Source organism: Sinocyclocheilus grahami, unplaced genomic scaffold (assembly GCF_001515645.1).
Source record: "Sinocyclocheilus grahami isolate Dianchi unplaced genomic scaffold, SAMN03320097.WGS_v1.1 scaffold1869.1, whole genome shotgun sequence".
Taxonomy (NCBI): Eukaryota; Metazoa; Chordata; class Actinopteri; order Cypriniformes; family Cyprinidae; genus Sinocyclocheilus; species Sinocyclocheilus grahami.
This window is the reverse complement of record NW_015507048.1, coordinates 79,596-97,402: the sequence shown is the minus strand read 5'-3', so window position 1 is coordinate 97,402 and position 17,807 is coordinate 79,596. Positions and strand designations below refer to the sequence as shown.

General features: G+C 44.4%; 1 protein-coding gene across 1 annotated transcript in view; it reads left to right on the top strand.

Moving 5' to 3' along the window:
- The window catches only part of LOC107573107 (threonylcarbamoyladenosine tRNA methylthiotransferase-like), a 112,116-nt gene that overhangs the window by 22,973 nt on the left and 71,336 nt on the right, over nt 1-17,807 (top strand). The window contains exons 4-6 of the mRNA XM_016259548.1: nt 3,443-3,539; nt 8,856-8,904; nt 13,724-13,844. Of these exons, the coding sequence (XP_016115034.1) occupies nt 3,443-3,539; nt 8,856-8,904; nt 13,724-13,844 (267 nt within the window). The remainder of the gene's footprint in view (nt 1-3,442; nt 3,540-8,855; nt 8,905-13,723; nt 13,845-17,807) is intronic.

The following is a 17,807-nucleotide window of genomic DNA, read 5'->3' as shown; positions in this document are numbered from 1 at the left end:
GACAGACAGATAGACACACACACACACACTCACACTGACAGACAGATAGACACACACACACACACTCACACTGACAGACAGATAGACACACACACACACACTCACACTGACAGACAGATAGACACACACACACACACTCACACTGACAGACAGATAGACACACACACACACACTCACACTGACAGACAGATAGACACACACACACACACTCACACTGACAGACAGATAGACACACACACACACACTCACACTGACAGACAGATAGACACACACACACACACTCACACTGACAGACAGATAGACACACACACACACACTCACACTGACAGACAGATAGACACACACACACACACTCACACTGACAGACAGATAGACACACACACACACACTCACACTGACAGACAGATAGACACACACACACACACTCACACTGACAGACAGATAGACACACACACACACACTCACACTGACAGACAGATAGACACACACACACACACTCACACTGACAGACAGATAGACACACACACACACACTCACACTGACAGACAGATAGACACACACACACACACTCACACTGACAGACAGATAGACACACACACACACACTCACACTGACAGACAGATAGACACACACACACACACTCACACTGACAGACAGATAGACACACACACACACACTCACACTGACAGACAGATAGACACACACACACACACTCACACTGACAGACAGATAGACACACACACACACACTCACACTGACAGACAGATAGACACACACACACACACTCACACTGACAGACAGATAGACACACACACACACACTCACACTGACAGACAGATAGACACACACACACACACTCACACTGACAGACAGATAGACACACACACACACACTCACACTGACAGACAGATAGACACACACACACACACTCACACTGACAGACAGATAGACACACACACACACACTCACACTGACAGACAGATAGACACACACACACACACTCACACTGACAGACAGATAGACACACACACACACACTCACACTGACAGACAGATAGACACACACACACACACTCACACTGACAGACAGATAGACACACACACACACACTCACACTGACAGACAGATAGACACACACACACACACTCACACTGACAGACAGATAGACACACACACACACACTCACACTGACAGACAGATAGACACACACACACACACTCACACTGACAGACAGATAGACACACACACACACACTCACACTGACAGACAGATAGACACACACACACACACTCACACTGACAGACAGATAGACACACACACACACACTCACACTGACAGACAGATAGACACACACACACACACTCACACTGACAGACAGATAGACACACACACACACACTCACACTGACAGACAGATAGACACACACACACACACTCACACTGACAGACAGATAGACACACACACACACACTCACACTGACAGACAGATAGACACACACACACACACTCACACTGACAGACAGATAGACACACACACACACACTCACACTGACAGACAGATAGACACACACACACACACTCACACTGACAGACAGATAGACACACACACACACACTCACACTGACAGACAGATAGACACACACACACACACTCACACTGACAGACAGATAGACACACACACACACACTCACACTGACAGACAGATAGACACACACACACACACTCACACTGACAGACAGATAGACACACACACACACACTCACACTGACAGACAGATAGACACACACACACACACTCACACTGACAGACAGATAGACACACACACACACACTCACACTGACAGACAGATAGACACACACACACACACTCACACTGACAGACAGATAGACACACACACACACACTCACACTGACAGACAGATAGACACACACACACACACTCACACTGACAGACAGATAGACACACACACACACACTCACACTGACAGACAGATAGACACACACACACACACTCACACTGACAGACAGATAGACACACACACACACACTCACACTGACAGACAGATAGACACACACACACACACTCACACTGACAGACAGATAGACACACACACACACACTCACACTGACAGACAGATAGACACACACACACACACTCACACTGACAGACAGATAGAATATGCAAGTACAATAAATTTGATGTCAGAGGTCTACATGATATGCATGGCATAAAGGCAAAAACTGCATTCAAGTATCAAAAGGTCCAAGTTTCAGTTCCTTTTTATCATGCATGGGTTCCGTTTATCTGCACTGATCATCTCCGAGTGTGAACAAACCAGCGGCTCATTCTAGCAGAACATCTCACACTCATGATTAACAGCCCCCGTTACTGAGCAAGACCAAACACATTCCTGCAGTGTGGCTGTTGGTTGGCTGTCTCCCAGGGAATGAGTGGAAATTTCAGTTAGTGAGGATTTCATGTCCATGGAATTTTGTCATGTGACCCTGTAGAGGAATCCTATTGGCTAGAGTCAAATCAGGCTTCCTGTATTCAACCAGAGCCACACGTTATGGGCACAGCCCTGACAGCTATTGTTTTTTCCTTATTCAAAAACATTTTATATTGAAATGGCTGATATTTAGATGTAGCAAGATATTCAATTCAGATATCTTAAGGATTGAATGCACTGTGCTTATTCAGAGCCTACTTTGCATTTTGACACAAAAACCTTTAAAAAAACGTTAACATCGGCTCATTGAATACAGAAACAACCATAACGTACTCAAACAATAGACAAAACACAATCCAAGAGATGTTAACTTAAGTGATTTAAAGTCAAACACGTATAACAGAATATTTTTTAAAAAGGCGAATATGACTGGCCTCAAAACATCAGCATGACACATTTTCAGCATCAGTTTGTTTAAATTATATTGCAAGTAAAAGTAACGTTAGCTTTATTATATGCTAGCTTATGATCAAGTAGACAAGCATTAGCTTTACTCAAACGTTACATTATAAATAAAAACGGCAAAACGACACGTTATAAGCTAATAAGTAGCTTAATAGGTCAATAAAACGATAAGTTAATAAGTAAAGACGTTAGACAGCACTTTAATGCTATCTAAACGGCTCGATCCAGAAGTCTGATGTCAGAATAGATCTGTGCGTTGCTGTACATCTGGCAGTGTGAGTGCAACAGACCTGCCACGTAATGCGTTTCTCTGATTTTCATTTTATTAGTCTTTTTTTTATGCAGCGTTTACTAAATTGAACAATGTTTGAAAGCTATATGCTAATGTTTTAATGTATTATTTACTAACTATTAACTAATTTCATTTATTTAATATTTTATTTTAAAAAATAATAAAAAGCTATGTTACCGTGGGATGTTACAGGAATCGTCCCTCTGCCGGACTAATGCGGACTGTGTGTGTGTTTCAGGAAAGCGCAGGAGCAGAATAAGAAGGTGGTGGTGGCGGGATGTGTGCCGCAGGCCCAGCCCAGGACAGAATACCTCAGAGAGCTGAGCATCATCGGGGTGAGCGTCCCACACACACACACCAGCGCTCACTTTCACTGATGCATTCAAACACTGCTGGTGCTCACTCTTTACTCTCCGTCTGTTCTGTGTGCTGAACTAAAAGAGCTGTTTTCAGCTCATATTTGCATTAGTTACAGCTGGAATCCGGCGACGAGTCGGAGTCACACGTGTGGTCGATGATTGTTTGGTCTTACCGTTGGAAAAATCACCTTATGCAAATGAGCAGGTGTTTTGCATACCGTGCTCAGGATGTGAGTGTGGAGACCTGATCAGTTCTGTGTTCTAGAGAAGGGAGCTCTGCAGCGTTTGGCCGGTAATTCAGCAGCTGTTAGCGCTGAGCAGGAACAGACCTGTTTTTTTAATTTAATTACTTTATTTATGGTGTGCTGTTCGACATAGCATGTGGGATTACCAACGCATTCATGTTTATGAAGGAGACGATTCAATAATGAATGGACTGAGCCTAACCGGTCCTGCTTTAATAAAACATGGCTGTGCAAATAAACAAACCTGTATTATTTATGGTTTAAAGAGAGTCGAGAAGCGTGTCAACTGCATTTGAGATGTGTGTGTGTGGAGAGGTGTACTGCTGTCTCTCAGTAATGCGCATGTCGCTGAGTTTAGCTCAGATCTCCGTCTCAGACAAACGCTCTAAACTCCATCCATCCGCCCGATGCTTCATATCTGTAGAGTATGCTGAACGGCTCCGGGGCTTCAGTCAGCATTAACACGGGGAAAAACAGAGGAGACGACTAAACAACCAAGAGTTCAGTTTAACATTGAGCAACACTTCTACAGCATTTCTGAATCTATGCTAATGTTCATTTTCATTTGTGTAAATAAACATTAATGTTTTGTAATGTGTGTATATAGCGTATGAATGAACATGAATTAAAAATGAACAATAGTATATTTGTATATTAACATTGACGACATTTACATGCACACAAATAATGCGATTATTTCCAATAATCAGAGTGACTTAATCGCATTATGATGTTTACATGCAATTTGCATAATTTTATTATTGGCTAAGAATTGTGGTTGTTTTTTGCCGCCATTATTCACATGCGCCACTGCTCAGCACAAGTGATGGACTCAGCAAGAGTAGATGTGTGATACATGGCCGCTGTTTTCATTGCTTTACGTCGAAATGCGATGTCTTCTTCCCCGACATCATTTCTAATCTGCGTATTAGTGATGTGTGGTTCACGAACGAATCGTTCTATTTAAGCGGTTCTTCCCAGTGAACCGGGCGAACCAGTTCACCAAATCAGACTGAATCGTTTGAAACCGTTCGTGTCTTCAGTAAGCACTAGACCCGAGTTATTCAGTTTCTCCAACAGTACACTGACTAAACTGCCGTGAGAAGAGAAGTGCTGATGAACACGAGCGGAGCAGCTGTAGTACCGCAGGTGCGTGTCACGTCATTCACCAACATCACGAGCACAGGCACACTTCGGTCAGAGCAGCAATAATGGGATTAAAGTCCTATAAAGTACATGTATTTTTTCTTACATGTAGTTTTAGGTCACGCATGATCATATTTCTGTGAAGGACTCAATAGAGACACATTCGTCGTTCCTTCATATTTCTGATGACTGATATTACACTGCATTATTATCCTCCTTTTTTGGTTAGACTCTAACTAATCTTTGAGTTTACATGAATCATTTAGTTTCATTTTTTTTCAGTTGCATTTTAATTTTATTTAAAGAGAAAGCTATTCTGATTTCCTTGCGGTATTGTGTAGGCAGCTGTGCGGTGAATATATTACCTCATGGAAGCACTGGTTTGGACTAACACCAGTGAAACCAGAACCGGCCTGAGTGAGGATACTGTACTGGTGTGAATATTGTGATGTCCTGGCATATATCAAGAATAAAACCAGGCGATTCTCAGCCCTACTAATTCATTAATGTTAACAAGTCGTAGCTTAAGAGCAGTGGTGCAGAACTGCCTGCAGAGTGTAGCTTCGACCCTAATCAAACACACCTGATCCAGCTGATCAAGTCCTTCAGGCCTATTTGAAAACCACGTGGTATGTGTGTATTGAGTTCTGCACCTGCCTTAAGGTGTTGCCAAGAATAAACATGTACATTAGGAATAAGGGAAAACAGTATTGCACTCAGTGTTGTTATACTTTGCATTTACAAAGTAGTGTTTTTCTCCCTAAGGTGAGTCTGTCAGCCTCTAAAACAGTGATCTCACTCAATTCCTGGAGGGCCACAGCTCTGCAGAGTTTAGCTCCAGCTCACACCTGCTTGGAAGTCTCTAGTAATCCTGAAGACCTTGATTATCTGGATCAGGTGTGTTTGATTAGGGTTGGAGCTAAACTGTGCAGAGCTGTGGCCCTCCAGGGATTGGGTTTGAGACCAGTGCTCTAAAACATCCCAGCGGTGCTGGTTAGTAATGTTAGTAATGGTGTTGGGTTGACTGGAGCTGTGGCCTGTCGTGGTTCCAGACAGAATCCATCAGCACCAGCGATGCTCCTCCTGCTCTGTTCACTGTTGAGACAAAGCAGATCAGACAGAGGCTTTGTGATGGAGCCCATCCATCTCTCAGTGCAGCAGGTCACCAGCAGGAGAACCATTGTGAGGGTCCAGATGGGCCTTCGCTCCAGATCCCTGCCGAACAGAACCGCGCCGTCTCAAAGACTTCTGTCAGGGGCTCAGGATAGTGCGTATGAGCCATGCAAACGGCTGTCTTTAACGTTACAGTGCTGCAGTCTCCACAGACACAAACACAGTTCCTCTGTGCGTGAGCGGATCGAAGGTCCGGAGGTCTCGCAGTGTTTGGTGAAGCTGCCTCAGCACATCTTTGTTTTGTCTAGACAACAGATTTCCACGTCGAATGCGGCTCGTCCCTCGTTGCTTTCAAGTAGTTTGCTTTAAAAACAATAGCTGTGGGGAATCACACATGAAATTTTGAAGTTCTTCGGTCCAAGGCTGGATTAAAAGCACGAAACTACAGCCAAAGGAAGGAACACGCCGGTAATGCTAAACAGACCGACCTCCTGCCGTTCCCGAACATCTCTGCCAGCACATGAAAGAGTCCACTCAATAAAATTACCTTTCTTCTGGCTCTTTGACGTGCTTCTGGAGAGCTGCATTGAGAGCCGGTCCCGCTGCGGATTCTCGGGCCGAGATTGAGCTCCCATTAGAGCAGAATTGATTTCTGTTCCAGTGTTTTTCACTCATGTAACTGCAGCTGGTGGAGGCCCGGGTCTGCGCTCCGTCTCTCGGCCCACAGTACAGCTGAATTAATGGCCCCGGCGGCCTCGGGTCGGCCATTTAACCGCAGGGTGCGCCACACAATGGACACGAATTCCCTTTAATACTGTAGATCTGCTCCTGCAATCTCACCGCCTCCATGCAGAAATGAGCTCAGCGGAGGAAAGATCTGCACCTCCAGCCGACTCTCACCATTACAGGCCTCTTTATTCTCACTCCATTTGCCATTCTGTCTTTCTTTTTCTTGAGTGCCTCCTTTTTCTCTCTGCGATAGTTTAGACTGGAACAGTGAAGCAGTGCAGTGTTGACGGGTGTAAAACTGTGGAAATGTGCAAGAATAAGGTTCTGAGGAATCAGCTGACTCTGGATCTCGTCCTGTCTGTCTATTAACTACATATTACATCTCTTTAGTTAAGTTAGCGTATAGATGTCATGATATTCAGCTACAGAAAACGAGCATCTACACTACCAGAGAACATCACTGATTAGGGGATAAGTGCACCAGTTCCACCATGACTGGTCACAAGTCACTCTTACCTGTGTTGGCATAGTAATGCAACTAATAGTAGAAAAAGTAGAGACAATCTGGCTATAGCACATATAAATACATCTTTTTACAAACAAAGTTAATCCAGAACTAATATGCAATATAGAAACTGGCATTCCTTTCACTCCAACAAAAAATAATTTAAATAAAACAAAATCCAAAGCTGCTGTATCCACCTAAATGTGAGTATAAAGCTAGTTTTCTATAATGCTTACAGTAGATCACACATGAGAGCTGCTCGTGCTGTGCACTTTAAAAAACACTCCCGTTATAATCAGTGAAGCTGTCTACACTGTATGATGAATGAATCTTTTATTTACATCGCACATGCCTCTCCGCTTTGTTGTTTATGATGAGAGAAGCCGCGAGCGCACGCTCTGAACAACCAGACGCCTCTGTTTCAGCGATGACGCATCTGAACGCCTCTGATTGACCGCTGCATTCACGAACTCAGACGCCTAAAAATAAATATGATGGAACAAATGAGCCCTAATTTTAATTAGATAATAATACTAGCCTGATAATAGCAGTAGTAGTAATAATAATAATCGTCTTGATATCGTCAAAGGCATCAGCCACAGGCGATATCCCTGACTATTGTTGATACACGATACTATCGTCTGTCGGCACGACCCTAGAACAGCGTCAGTTTAGTTGAAGATTACAGGTGTTTTAACGGGTGTAGAGAATCACACGAACCATCAACAGCATCCATGAACCACAAACAAACACAACGCTGTCTTCATCTTCAGCACTGCATGTTGTTTTAGCATGTATGAAAAGTGTTTGTGCATTTTTTTTTTTGTACACATACATGGGACTTTGATATTTTGTGGTATTGCAATGATGCTTTACGTGAAATGATTCATGCAGTGGTGTGTTTATAGTGGTTGTAGGTTTATCTGTCTGCTGTATAGCATCACCGTCCTTCATCCTCATGTCTGAATAAATCCATTTCCATTGATGTAAGGTTTGTTAGGATCGGACAATATTTGGCTGAGATACAACTATTTGAAAATCTGGAATCTGAGGGTGCAAAAAAATCTAAATATTGAGAAAATCATCTTTAAAGTTGTCCAAATGAAGTTCTTAGCAATGCATATTACTAATCAAACATTAAGTTTTGATATATTTATGGTAGGAAACACACAAAATATCTTCATGGAACATGATCTTTACTTAATATCCTAATGATTTTTGACATAAAAGAGAAATGTATAATTGTGACCCATACAATGTATTGTTGGCTATTGCTACAAATATCCCCCAGCGACTTAACACTGCTTTTGTGCTGCAGGGACACAAATGTCCTAATGAGTTGTAGTGTGTGTTCCTCTTCCTCATATGGGTTCATCTGACCGCAGAACCACACGACTCCTGGAGTCTGAGGAGCGGATCTCACCGCTGTGTGTGGTTTGAGTCTCTGCACCATCATGACACCACAGTGTCCTCCTGCAGAGTCTGTGAGGAGCGGCTGAGTTAACATGAGTGACCTCTGAATGAAGTTCTCAGCGTCTCTCTGTGTCTCTGTAGGTCCAGCAGATCGATCGAGTGGTGGAGGTCGTGGACGAGGCTATCAAAGGTCAGACACACACACACACACGCACACACACTGACACTCCTGTCTTTTTGTGTACGTGTACTCATCTGTCTGAGTCTCTCTGTTTGACCTGCCGTGTGTTCTCTTCTGAGCTCATCATATGCATTTTATTGGACTTTTTTTTGGTGATGAACTAGTGTATGTGTGAATGATTGGCTGCAGATCCTCGAGTGTTCACGTCAGGTAATTAGTCACTATGAACTGTTATAACTGGCAGAGGAATCGACGATTCTGATTTTGTTCTGATTATTAATAGTTATATGGAGTATTTGGTGTCTTATATTGCTGTTGTCAGTTTTAAGAAGCGGTGTCCTCCAGTCGTTTGTGATGTTGTCCTCTAAACGTGGTCGGATCTCTTGAACTCATCTGTTTGCATTTGTTGATTTAGCACATGCTCAGAACGATCTGAGGTTCAGGCTCATTGTGGCTGCTCAGTGCTGTGTTGGGTAATGGTCCACTGCTAACTAAAACTACAGTACTTGCATTTTTGCCCAGTAATGTGACAGTTGTTTATCTGGTTTAAAATACCAGATATCAGCATGACAAAAGATTATTTATTATATTATATATATATATATATATATATATATATATATATATATTATGTATTAATTTGTTTGTTGATTTAATTGCATACAAGTTTAGCAGCTTTGAAGGCCCTTTAAGTTGATTGTGTCTGGTCCTGCAGCGTTAGTATCTACAGACCATCAGATCACAGAGTCGTGAGGATGCAGGACTCTTTTTACACCTAGCAACCACACAGAACACCCTAGCAACCAGACCCTAGCAGACAGAGCCCATCCCTTGTCTCATTCCTTAAAGTTTTCTCCCAAATCGACTGACTTTTTTTTCTGAAATGGCCAAACATTTTGCGCTGCGGGGGAAACGAGACTGAATGAGCAGCTTGTGTGAAATGTGCTGTGCTGTAGCTATAGCCCCACATGACATGCTGGAAAATAGGCAGGCCTATATAAAAAAATAAAATGATAAGAATTCGTTCCTACAACTTCTTAATTGATTTAATTATTAGACTGCCTTTTTCCAAACTCCTGCTCTTAGTGATCATGTATAAAGATGAAGACTGAATGTTCAGATGTGTCTGTCTCACACAGACTGAGAAAGCATGGCTCTGACTGTAAGTGTGTGATCAGGCCTGCAGCTGTAGATGTGCTGGAGGTCAGTTATGACTCCGATAGCCATAGATCTGTGGATTATGGTCCAGATGTTACCAGAGCCGCCGCTGAAGGCTTCAGAACAAACCTGCGGGTCTGAGTCTGTGTGTGACCTTCAGCATGAAGTCTGAGACGCTGTGGTTATTTACGTGTACTGTAGATACCAACTTATGAGAGATAATACTGTATTGATAGTAACAGTGCTCCAGTTATGGTTTGTGTCGGTGTTTGTAAGTAAGTGAGTGAGTGTGTGTGTGTGTGTGTGTGTGTGTGTGTGTGTGTGTGTGTGTGCATGTGTGTGTTATTTTTATGTTAAAGTACAGACTGAAATCAACATTTCACCTATTTACTTTAATACACATTCCAAATTTGATCAGTTCATTAGTGCACATTATTACGGAGATGATCAATAGCTTGTCTTTTTTGATCTTTCTCTTCTGTAACATGACGATGAAGAAACACTAAAGCATGAAACTAACACTGCATCATGGGAGAGACAAAACATCTAACAAAAGTGTCGATTGTGCGCTCAAAGAATAAGGCTCGTTTTGGCAGGTTACTTTAGTGCAGCATTTCATGAGCGAGTTCACTCACTCACACTCACTCACTCACACACTCACACACTCACTCACTCACTCACTCACACACACTCACTCACTCACTCACTCACTCACTCACTCACTCACTCACTCACTCACTCACTCACTCACTCACTCACTCACTCACTCACACACGCTCACACGCTCGCCCTCACTCACTCACTCACTCACTCACTCACTCACTCACTCACTCACTCACACACGCTCGCCCTCACTCACTCACTCACTCACTCACTCACTCACTCACTCACTCACTCACGCACACACACACACTCACACAGCTCTTTGTTTCTTTGAACAGCTGCAGCAGACCGCTGCTCAACACTGAAGGTAAAACAAGAGACTTTTAAATAACCTTGTTAGCAGGAGTTTGGAGTTGCCTGTTTCTCTTGCTCTCTGTTCATCTGATCAGAGGTGTGGAGGTGAAGTTCTCCCGCTGTGAGCGTCAGGAGGAGACCGGAGGCTGACTGCTTCCTCTGCCTGTCCACTTGATCAAACTACAGCCGCATGAAAGAGGAAGAAGCATCTCGCCCCCCACAGCGACAGAGAAATACAGCAGCATGATGTTCAGGAGGAGCTGATCCACATCAGTACCTTCAACACCTATTAGCTATGAAGGGAAGCTCTTCAATGTTCACTGTGTTTCACACATTTAAAGGAATAGTCCACCCAAAAATGAACATTTTGATGGAAAATTAGTTTGTTTCTTCATCAGGTTTGTAGAAATGTAGCACTGCATCAGTGTCTCAGCAATGGATGCTCTGCAGTGAATGGGTGCCGTCAGAATGAGAGTCCAAACAGCTGATAAAAACATCACAATAATCCACAGCACTCCAGTCCATCAGTTCACATCTGGTGAAGACAAAAGCTGAATCTAATCCAGCATTAAGACGTTTTTTTAACTCAAATACGAGTCCATAATCCATAATAACACTTCCTCCAGTGAACAAGTGCATCTGCTGTTGTCTCTCACATCAGAATCCAGCCACATATTAGTTTAGAGCTGTTTAAACGCTGCTTGATCTGTGCAGATCTCTCTCCTGATTCACACCAGAACACTGTGCTGATCAAATCCGAGCGCGCCGCCCACTCTTCACACATGTTCTTCAGTCGAGCCCAGTGTAAAACATCAGATCTGTTGTGTCACAGCAGTTTGATTGATGCCATGTGCTGCCTTATGTTCCTCGAATGTATCTGAATCACTAAATAAAGCATGAGAAGATCCTCACAGTCTTCTGCTTCATGACTGAGCTGAATGAGCTTTACTAGGATCATTCAAGCGATCTAATATTTCTGTTTAGTTCTAGAGAATCGTGTTGAATGAGTGATGACATCGGGTCTTGGTTTAATGACAGAGGGTCGTTGTTTTGTTCTGGATGTAACTGGGCGATCGGTTGGGTTGCTGTGCGATGTCGTCTCTCTTTGTCCCGCTCTGTTTCCCAGAGGATCGAGACACTGGAGACTCTCAGAGCCGTGGATCAGGAAATCACATCACACCTCTGGCCTCGGATCTTTTCTTTCAGTTATTTGCATGTAGATGGTTGTATGAATGATTTAGCAGATTTGATTACATGTGTGTCTGGATACAGAAATCAAGTGATGCAATTAAATGGAGGCTGAGGTGTGTGTGGAGTCATGTGAACCTGTTATCAGAAGAAAAAAAGAGAAAGTGAGGGACGTTTGCTCTGTTCTGTTCACTGCTATAGCGGAGCGAGTCGTGCACAGTGATTGAGGTTTGAAAGAGTTTCTCTCACGAAGCGTCACTTGACTTCAGAAGACCTGGAATATAGTAGCACACGTGTCACGCGGAGAAGAGCGTCTCTGACTGTCTTGTGTTCTGTGGAAGAAGAAGTCAAAGAGGTTTAGTGAGTTTACGATCATACTGTGTTGTGTGTGTGTTAAATGATATTCAGATCTAATGACTTTCCACATTCTTGGATAAATACAGTGCATGATTTGTGTGTGTTTGCAGAAAGTCACTTCAGATAACAAGTAAATGCACTGGATGTGTCGAGGCCTTTCAGAGTCACTAATAACCCCCAGTCGATGCAGTTCCCACAATTCTTCTGTGCAGAGACACACATCACGCTCAAGATGTTTGTCACAGACCCTGTTATTCCTTTATTTAGGATAGTTTATTTCAAATCATGATCAGAGTAACTGTGTATTGTGTGTGTGGATCAGGTTGCTTCAGTGTGAGTGTGTCAGTCCTCAGAGAGCTCCGTCTCTCCTCATTGCTACTGCTGCATCTCTTGGAATCTGAATTCATTTCCATGTTGTTGTAATGTGAGGTGTGTGTGTGTGTGAACATCTGCAGGGTTCAGCTCAGGGCTTCTCATTGTTCTGTTGCTCTAAACTCTGAAAGATGGGGATGTATTCATGGCCACATCTCAATATCTGCGCAGTCCGTCTCAGTCGACATGTGGCAGATGCTCACGGCTGAATAGTCTCTATTCAGTTCTATTCTGCTGTCTCTCTCTCTCTCTCTCTCTCTCTCTCTCTCTCTCTCTCTTGCTTTATCTCTCAGTTCATTCACAGCATGATTAAAGTTTCCCGTGGATGTGATTTTCAAACCCAGGTAGTTGTAGTGTGATGTGTGTGTTATCTGCTGAGTGCCTAATGTAAATGTGTGTGGTGTTCCCTGGGATCTGGATCTTTTCTGAAAGATCATAATTCTGGTTTTCTTCAGGTTGACTGTCAGAGCCCAGGTCTGGCAGTATTGCTGTAGCAGGTCCAGGTTCTGCTGTAAAGCGTGTTGAGTGGGAGACAGCAGAAGCAGGTCGTCTGCATACAGCAGGCATCTGATCTGTGAGGTGTGTAGGGTGAGGCCAGGGGCTGCAGATCGCTCCAGACTGCTCTCTCTCTCTCTCTCTCTCTCTCTCTTTCTCGTGGCCTGAAGCTAATGTGTGGTTATGTTGGAATGGAACACAATCTTTTATCCCGTCTTCTCTTGGGCATCAGTCTGTATTGATGTCCAGCGGTGTGATGATTTTGTTCCTCGTGTGATGAGCGTGTGTGTGTGTGTTGCAGGTCACTCCGTGCGTCTGCTGGGTCAGAAGAAGGAGAAAGGCAAGCGTCTGGGAGGAGCGCGGCTGGATCTGCCCAAGATCAGGAAGAACCCGCTGATTGAAATCATTTCCATCAATACAGGGTAAGATGTGAATGAACAGACACACTCATGAAAGATTCAGAGTCACTGGAGGATTCAGTTTCCAGCTGAACGCTCACATTGATGTCGTGTGACGTGACTGTCATCATCCAGACTTTCTCTGAGTGAGTGAGTGAGTGAGTGAGTGAGTGAGTGAGTGTGTGTGTGTGGTTCAGGTATATCTTACGTTATGGGGACAAATTTCCCCACAAAGAATGCAATATTCAAAATCCTTGTCCTTGTGGAGACATGTTTTGGTCTCCATGAGGAAACAAGCTAATAAATCACACAGAATTAAGTTTTTTGAGAATGTAAAAATGCCTGTAGTTTTGTGTGAGGGTTAGGGTAAGAGGATAGAAAATACATACCGTACAGTAGAAAAACCATTGCACCTATGGAATGAACCCATAAAACACAATGTGTGTGTGTGTGTGCGTGCAGTCCACATCTCTGGTTAAGTGTGAGTTTGTGATGAATGTGTTGCTGTATGAATCTGCTGGAAATGATTCTAAACAGCTGATAGGAAACACACATGACATGATTACTGAAATACTATCAGAGAAAATGATTCTCAGCAAGGTCAGTATACAGTAATCGTCAGCTGTGACTCCACTGCAGTTCAAGCACCATCCTGACACCTCTGACACACTCCTCACAGCAGGAGTCTGATCCTGATCCTGTTCATTCATACCGCAGACCTGAGTCCGTGTCCTCGTTATGATTGCCCATCAGCGTCTCGATGTGTGTCTGAGGATCTCCAGCGTCTGCAGGACTCCAGAGGTCGCCCTGTAATCTGCCTGTTTGCTCGACAGCGTTCAACAAATTCCCCAGCATGCCGGTGGCTTAATTAGAAGCTCGTCTCTCAGAGCCACTTAGAATCAAATGAGATGCAAATGGAAACACCTCGAGACGCGGAGGAGAGTCTTCACGGGAGGAGAACATGCCTATTTTGGGACTTTCTACCATGTTTTCCTGCCCAGTGAAGTTTGTATTCGTGAGGATTTTGTCCTGAGGATTTTCTAATCAGAAGTGCTTTTTGAGCAAAGTCTAGCTTCTAGTCGTGAGCAGTTGACCAGTTGACCTTTTTAACAACTTCCGGTGGCGCTGCACTGCTGGCGACACGGACACTTGTTGCTGCTGACATTCTTAACTCTTTGAACCATTTTAACTTTAAACTCTTAAGCTGATATATCGGACTGATTGACTGGCTAATTTTAGCAGTGAAACACCACAATGATGACACTCATACAGCTCTCCATTGGATTGTTAATTATCGCGCACCTGGTGTCAGTGCTATTCGCACACATTGGCGAGCAGCGACCCAATTATGGCATATACAAGAGAGGATTTGCTTCAGCTCCGTTCGTCCGACTACGATATACCAGCAGACCGTCCAGACTGTTTGAGAGCTTGGACGGTGGTGAGCAGAGGCCGGCAGAAAAGAGGGCACAGAGGTGGCGTCAGGCGGTGTTTTCGACGATGTGGAAGCAGACCTCCATTACCTGCAATTGTGTTTGCTGCAGTAATTGAGACGTGGATCTGGTGTGGCTCTGGAAGGTCAGGTGTGAGTGAGTCATGTTGTTGTGGGAGCTGTCGAGTCGGTTTAGTTGAGCTGTGCGTCTCTGATTCAGGGCTATCGTGATGTCTGTCTGTTCCTGCGCTCATCTCAACACAAACAGCAGCACAGAAAGAGCTGATGAGACACGTGTGAGATCTTTAATAACCTGAAGCTCTCTGGGGGGCGGTAGTGCACTCACTAGGGCTCTCCTATTAATGTCCTTAAGATAAGAGCGTTGCTTTTGATTGTGTGTGTCTATGATTGTTTCATGCTCCGTTTGCTAATGCTAACAGGTTAAAGGAGGTGTTCAGATGCTTGAATGCAGTCAACTCATGCTTGATCTGCCCTACAGGAGCGTCAGCTGTATGTCAGGAGCGCTCGTGAAGATACACAGCGACACTGAACGACATCCGGATCAACACTCGAGTGTTAGTTCTGCGAGAGAGCCGTCAGCGGCTCAGAGAATGTGTGTGTGAGAGAGTGTGCGTGTGTGAGAGAGTGTGAGTGTGTGTGTGTGAGAGTGAGTGAGTGGGTGTGTGAGAGTGAGTGTGTGTGTGTGAGAGTGAGTGAGTGGGTGTGTGAGAGTGAGTGTGTGTGTGTGAGAGTGAGTGAGTGGGTGTGTGAGAGTGAGTGTGTGTGTGTGAGAGTGAGTGAGTGGGTGTGTGAGAGTGAGTGTGTGTGTGTGAGAGTGAGTGAGTGGGTGTGTGAGAGTGAGTGTGTGTGTGTGAGAGTGAGTGAGTGGGTGTGTGAGAGTGAGTGTGTGTGTGTGAGAGTGAGTGAGTGGGTGTGTGAGAGTGAGTGTGTGTGTGTGAGAGTGAGTGAGTGGGTGTGTGAGAGTGAGTGTGTGTGTGTGAGAGTGAGTGAGTGGGTGTGTGAGAGTGAGTGTGTGTGTGTGAGAGTGAGTGAGTGGGTGTGTGAGAGTGAGTGTGTGTGTGTGAGAGTGAGTGAGTGGGTGTGTGAGAGTGAGTGTGTGTGTGTGAGAGTGAGTGAGTGGGTGTGTGAGAGTGAGTGTGTGTGTGTGAGAGTGAGTGAGTGGGTGTGTGAGAGTGAGTGTGTGTGTGTGAGAGTGAGTGAGTGGGTGTGTGAGAGTGAGTGTGTGTGAGAGAGAGGGTGTGTGTGTGTGAGAGAGAGTGTGTGGGTGTGTGAGAGGGTGAGTGGGTGTGTGAGAGGGTGAGTGGGTGTGTGAGAGTGAGTGTGTGTGTGAGAGTGAGTGTGTGTGCGAGAGTGTGTGTGTGTGTGCGTGAGTGTGTGTGTGTGTGAGTGAGTGGGTGTGTGTGTGTGAGAGAGTGTGTGTGTGTGTGTGAGAGAGAGTGTGTGTGTGTGTGTGAGAGAGAGTGTGTGTGTGTGTGTGAGAGAGAGTGTGTGTGTGTGTGTGAGAGAGAGTGTGTGTGTGTGTGTGAGAGAGAGTGTGTGTGTGTGTGTGAGAGAGAGTGTGTGTGTGTGTGTGAGAGAGAGTGTGTGTGTGTGTGTGAGAGAGAGTGTGTGTGTGTGTGTGAGAGAGAGTGTGTGTGTGTGTGTGAGAGAGAGTGTGTGTGTGTGTGTGAGAGAGAGTGTGTGTGTGTGTGTGAGAGAGAGTGTGTGTGTGTGTGTGAGAGAGAGTGTGTGTGTGTGTGTGAGAGAGAGTGTGTGTGTGTGTGTGAGAGAGAGTGTGTGTGTGTGTGTGAGAGAGAGTGTGTGTGTGTGTGTGAGAGAGAGTGTGTGTGTGTGTGTGAGAGAGAGTGTGTGTGTGTGTGTGAGAGAGAGTGTGTGTGTGTGTGTGAGAGAGAGTGTGTGTGTGTGTGTGAGAGAGAGTGTGTGTGTGTGTGAGAGAGAGAGAGTGTGTGTGTGTGTGTGAGAGAGGGTGAGTGGGTGTGTGTGTGTGTGCGAGAGTGTGTGTGTGTGTGAGATATCCTGGTGTTCCTGTGTCACACACACACAATGGGGTAATGTCCTCATAAGTCACAATACCTATGCTATATCCATGACACGCACGCACACACACACACACACACAAGCACCATCAGCTGTGAACTAGTTACTCAACATTTGCAGTCAAGCTGCTCTTGAGAAACTATGCTACCTATTGCTAACAATCATTTCAAATATGTAATATGTATTTAAATATGCTGTTTATCTGGCAAAAAACAAACATACAAACAGAAGGATAACGCATAACTGATACACTGATAATAAATGCAGCCAAAACGATAGAAAATTCCGGTTTAAACATGATTTTCCATTTAGCTTCTGAAGTCATTCTTCTCTGTTTATATGAAGGCGTTTAGAGGGAAGTGTGCTGATCAGTGGAGTCTGGAGTGTTTCTGTCGTATATTCACACGAGGCGTTCAGTCACTGGCTGGAAATGATTCAGAGCCGTTAGCTGAAGGTAAACTGGCAGACCGCTCTTAAAATAAAGCGTGTGTTTGCAT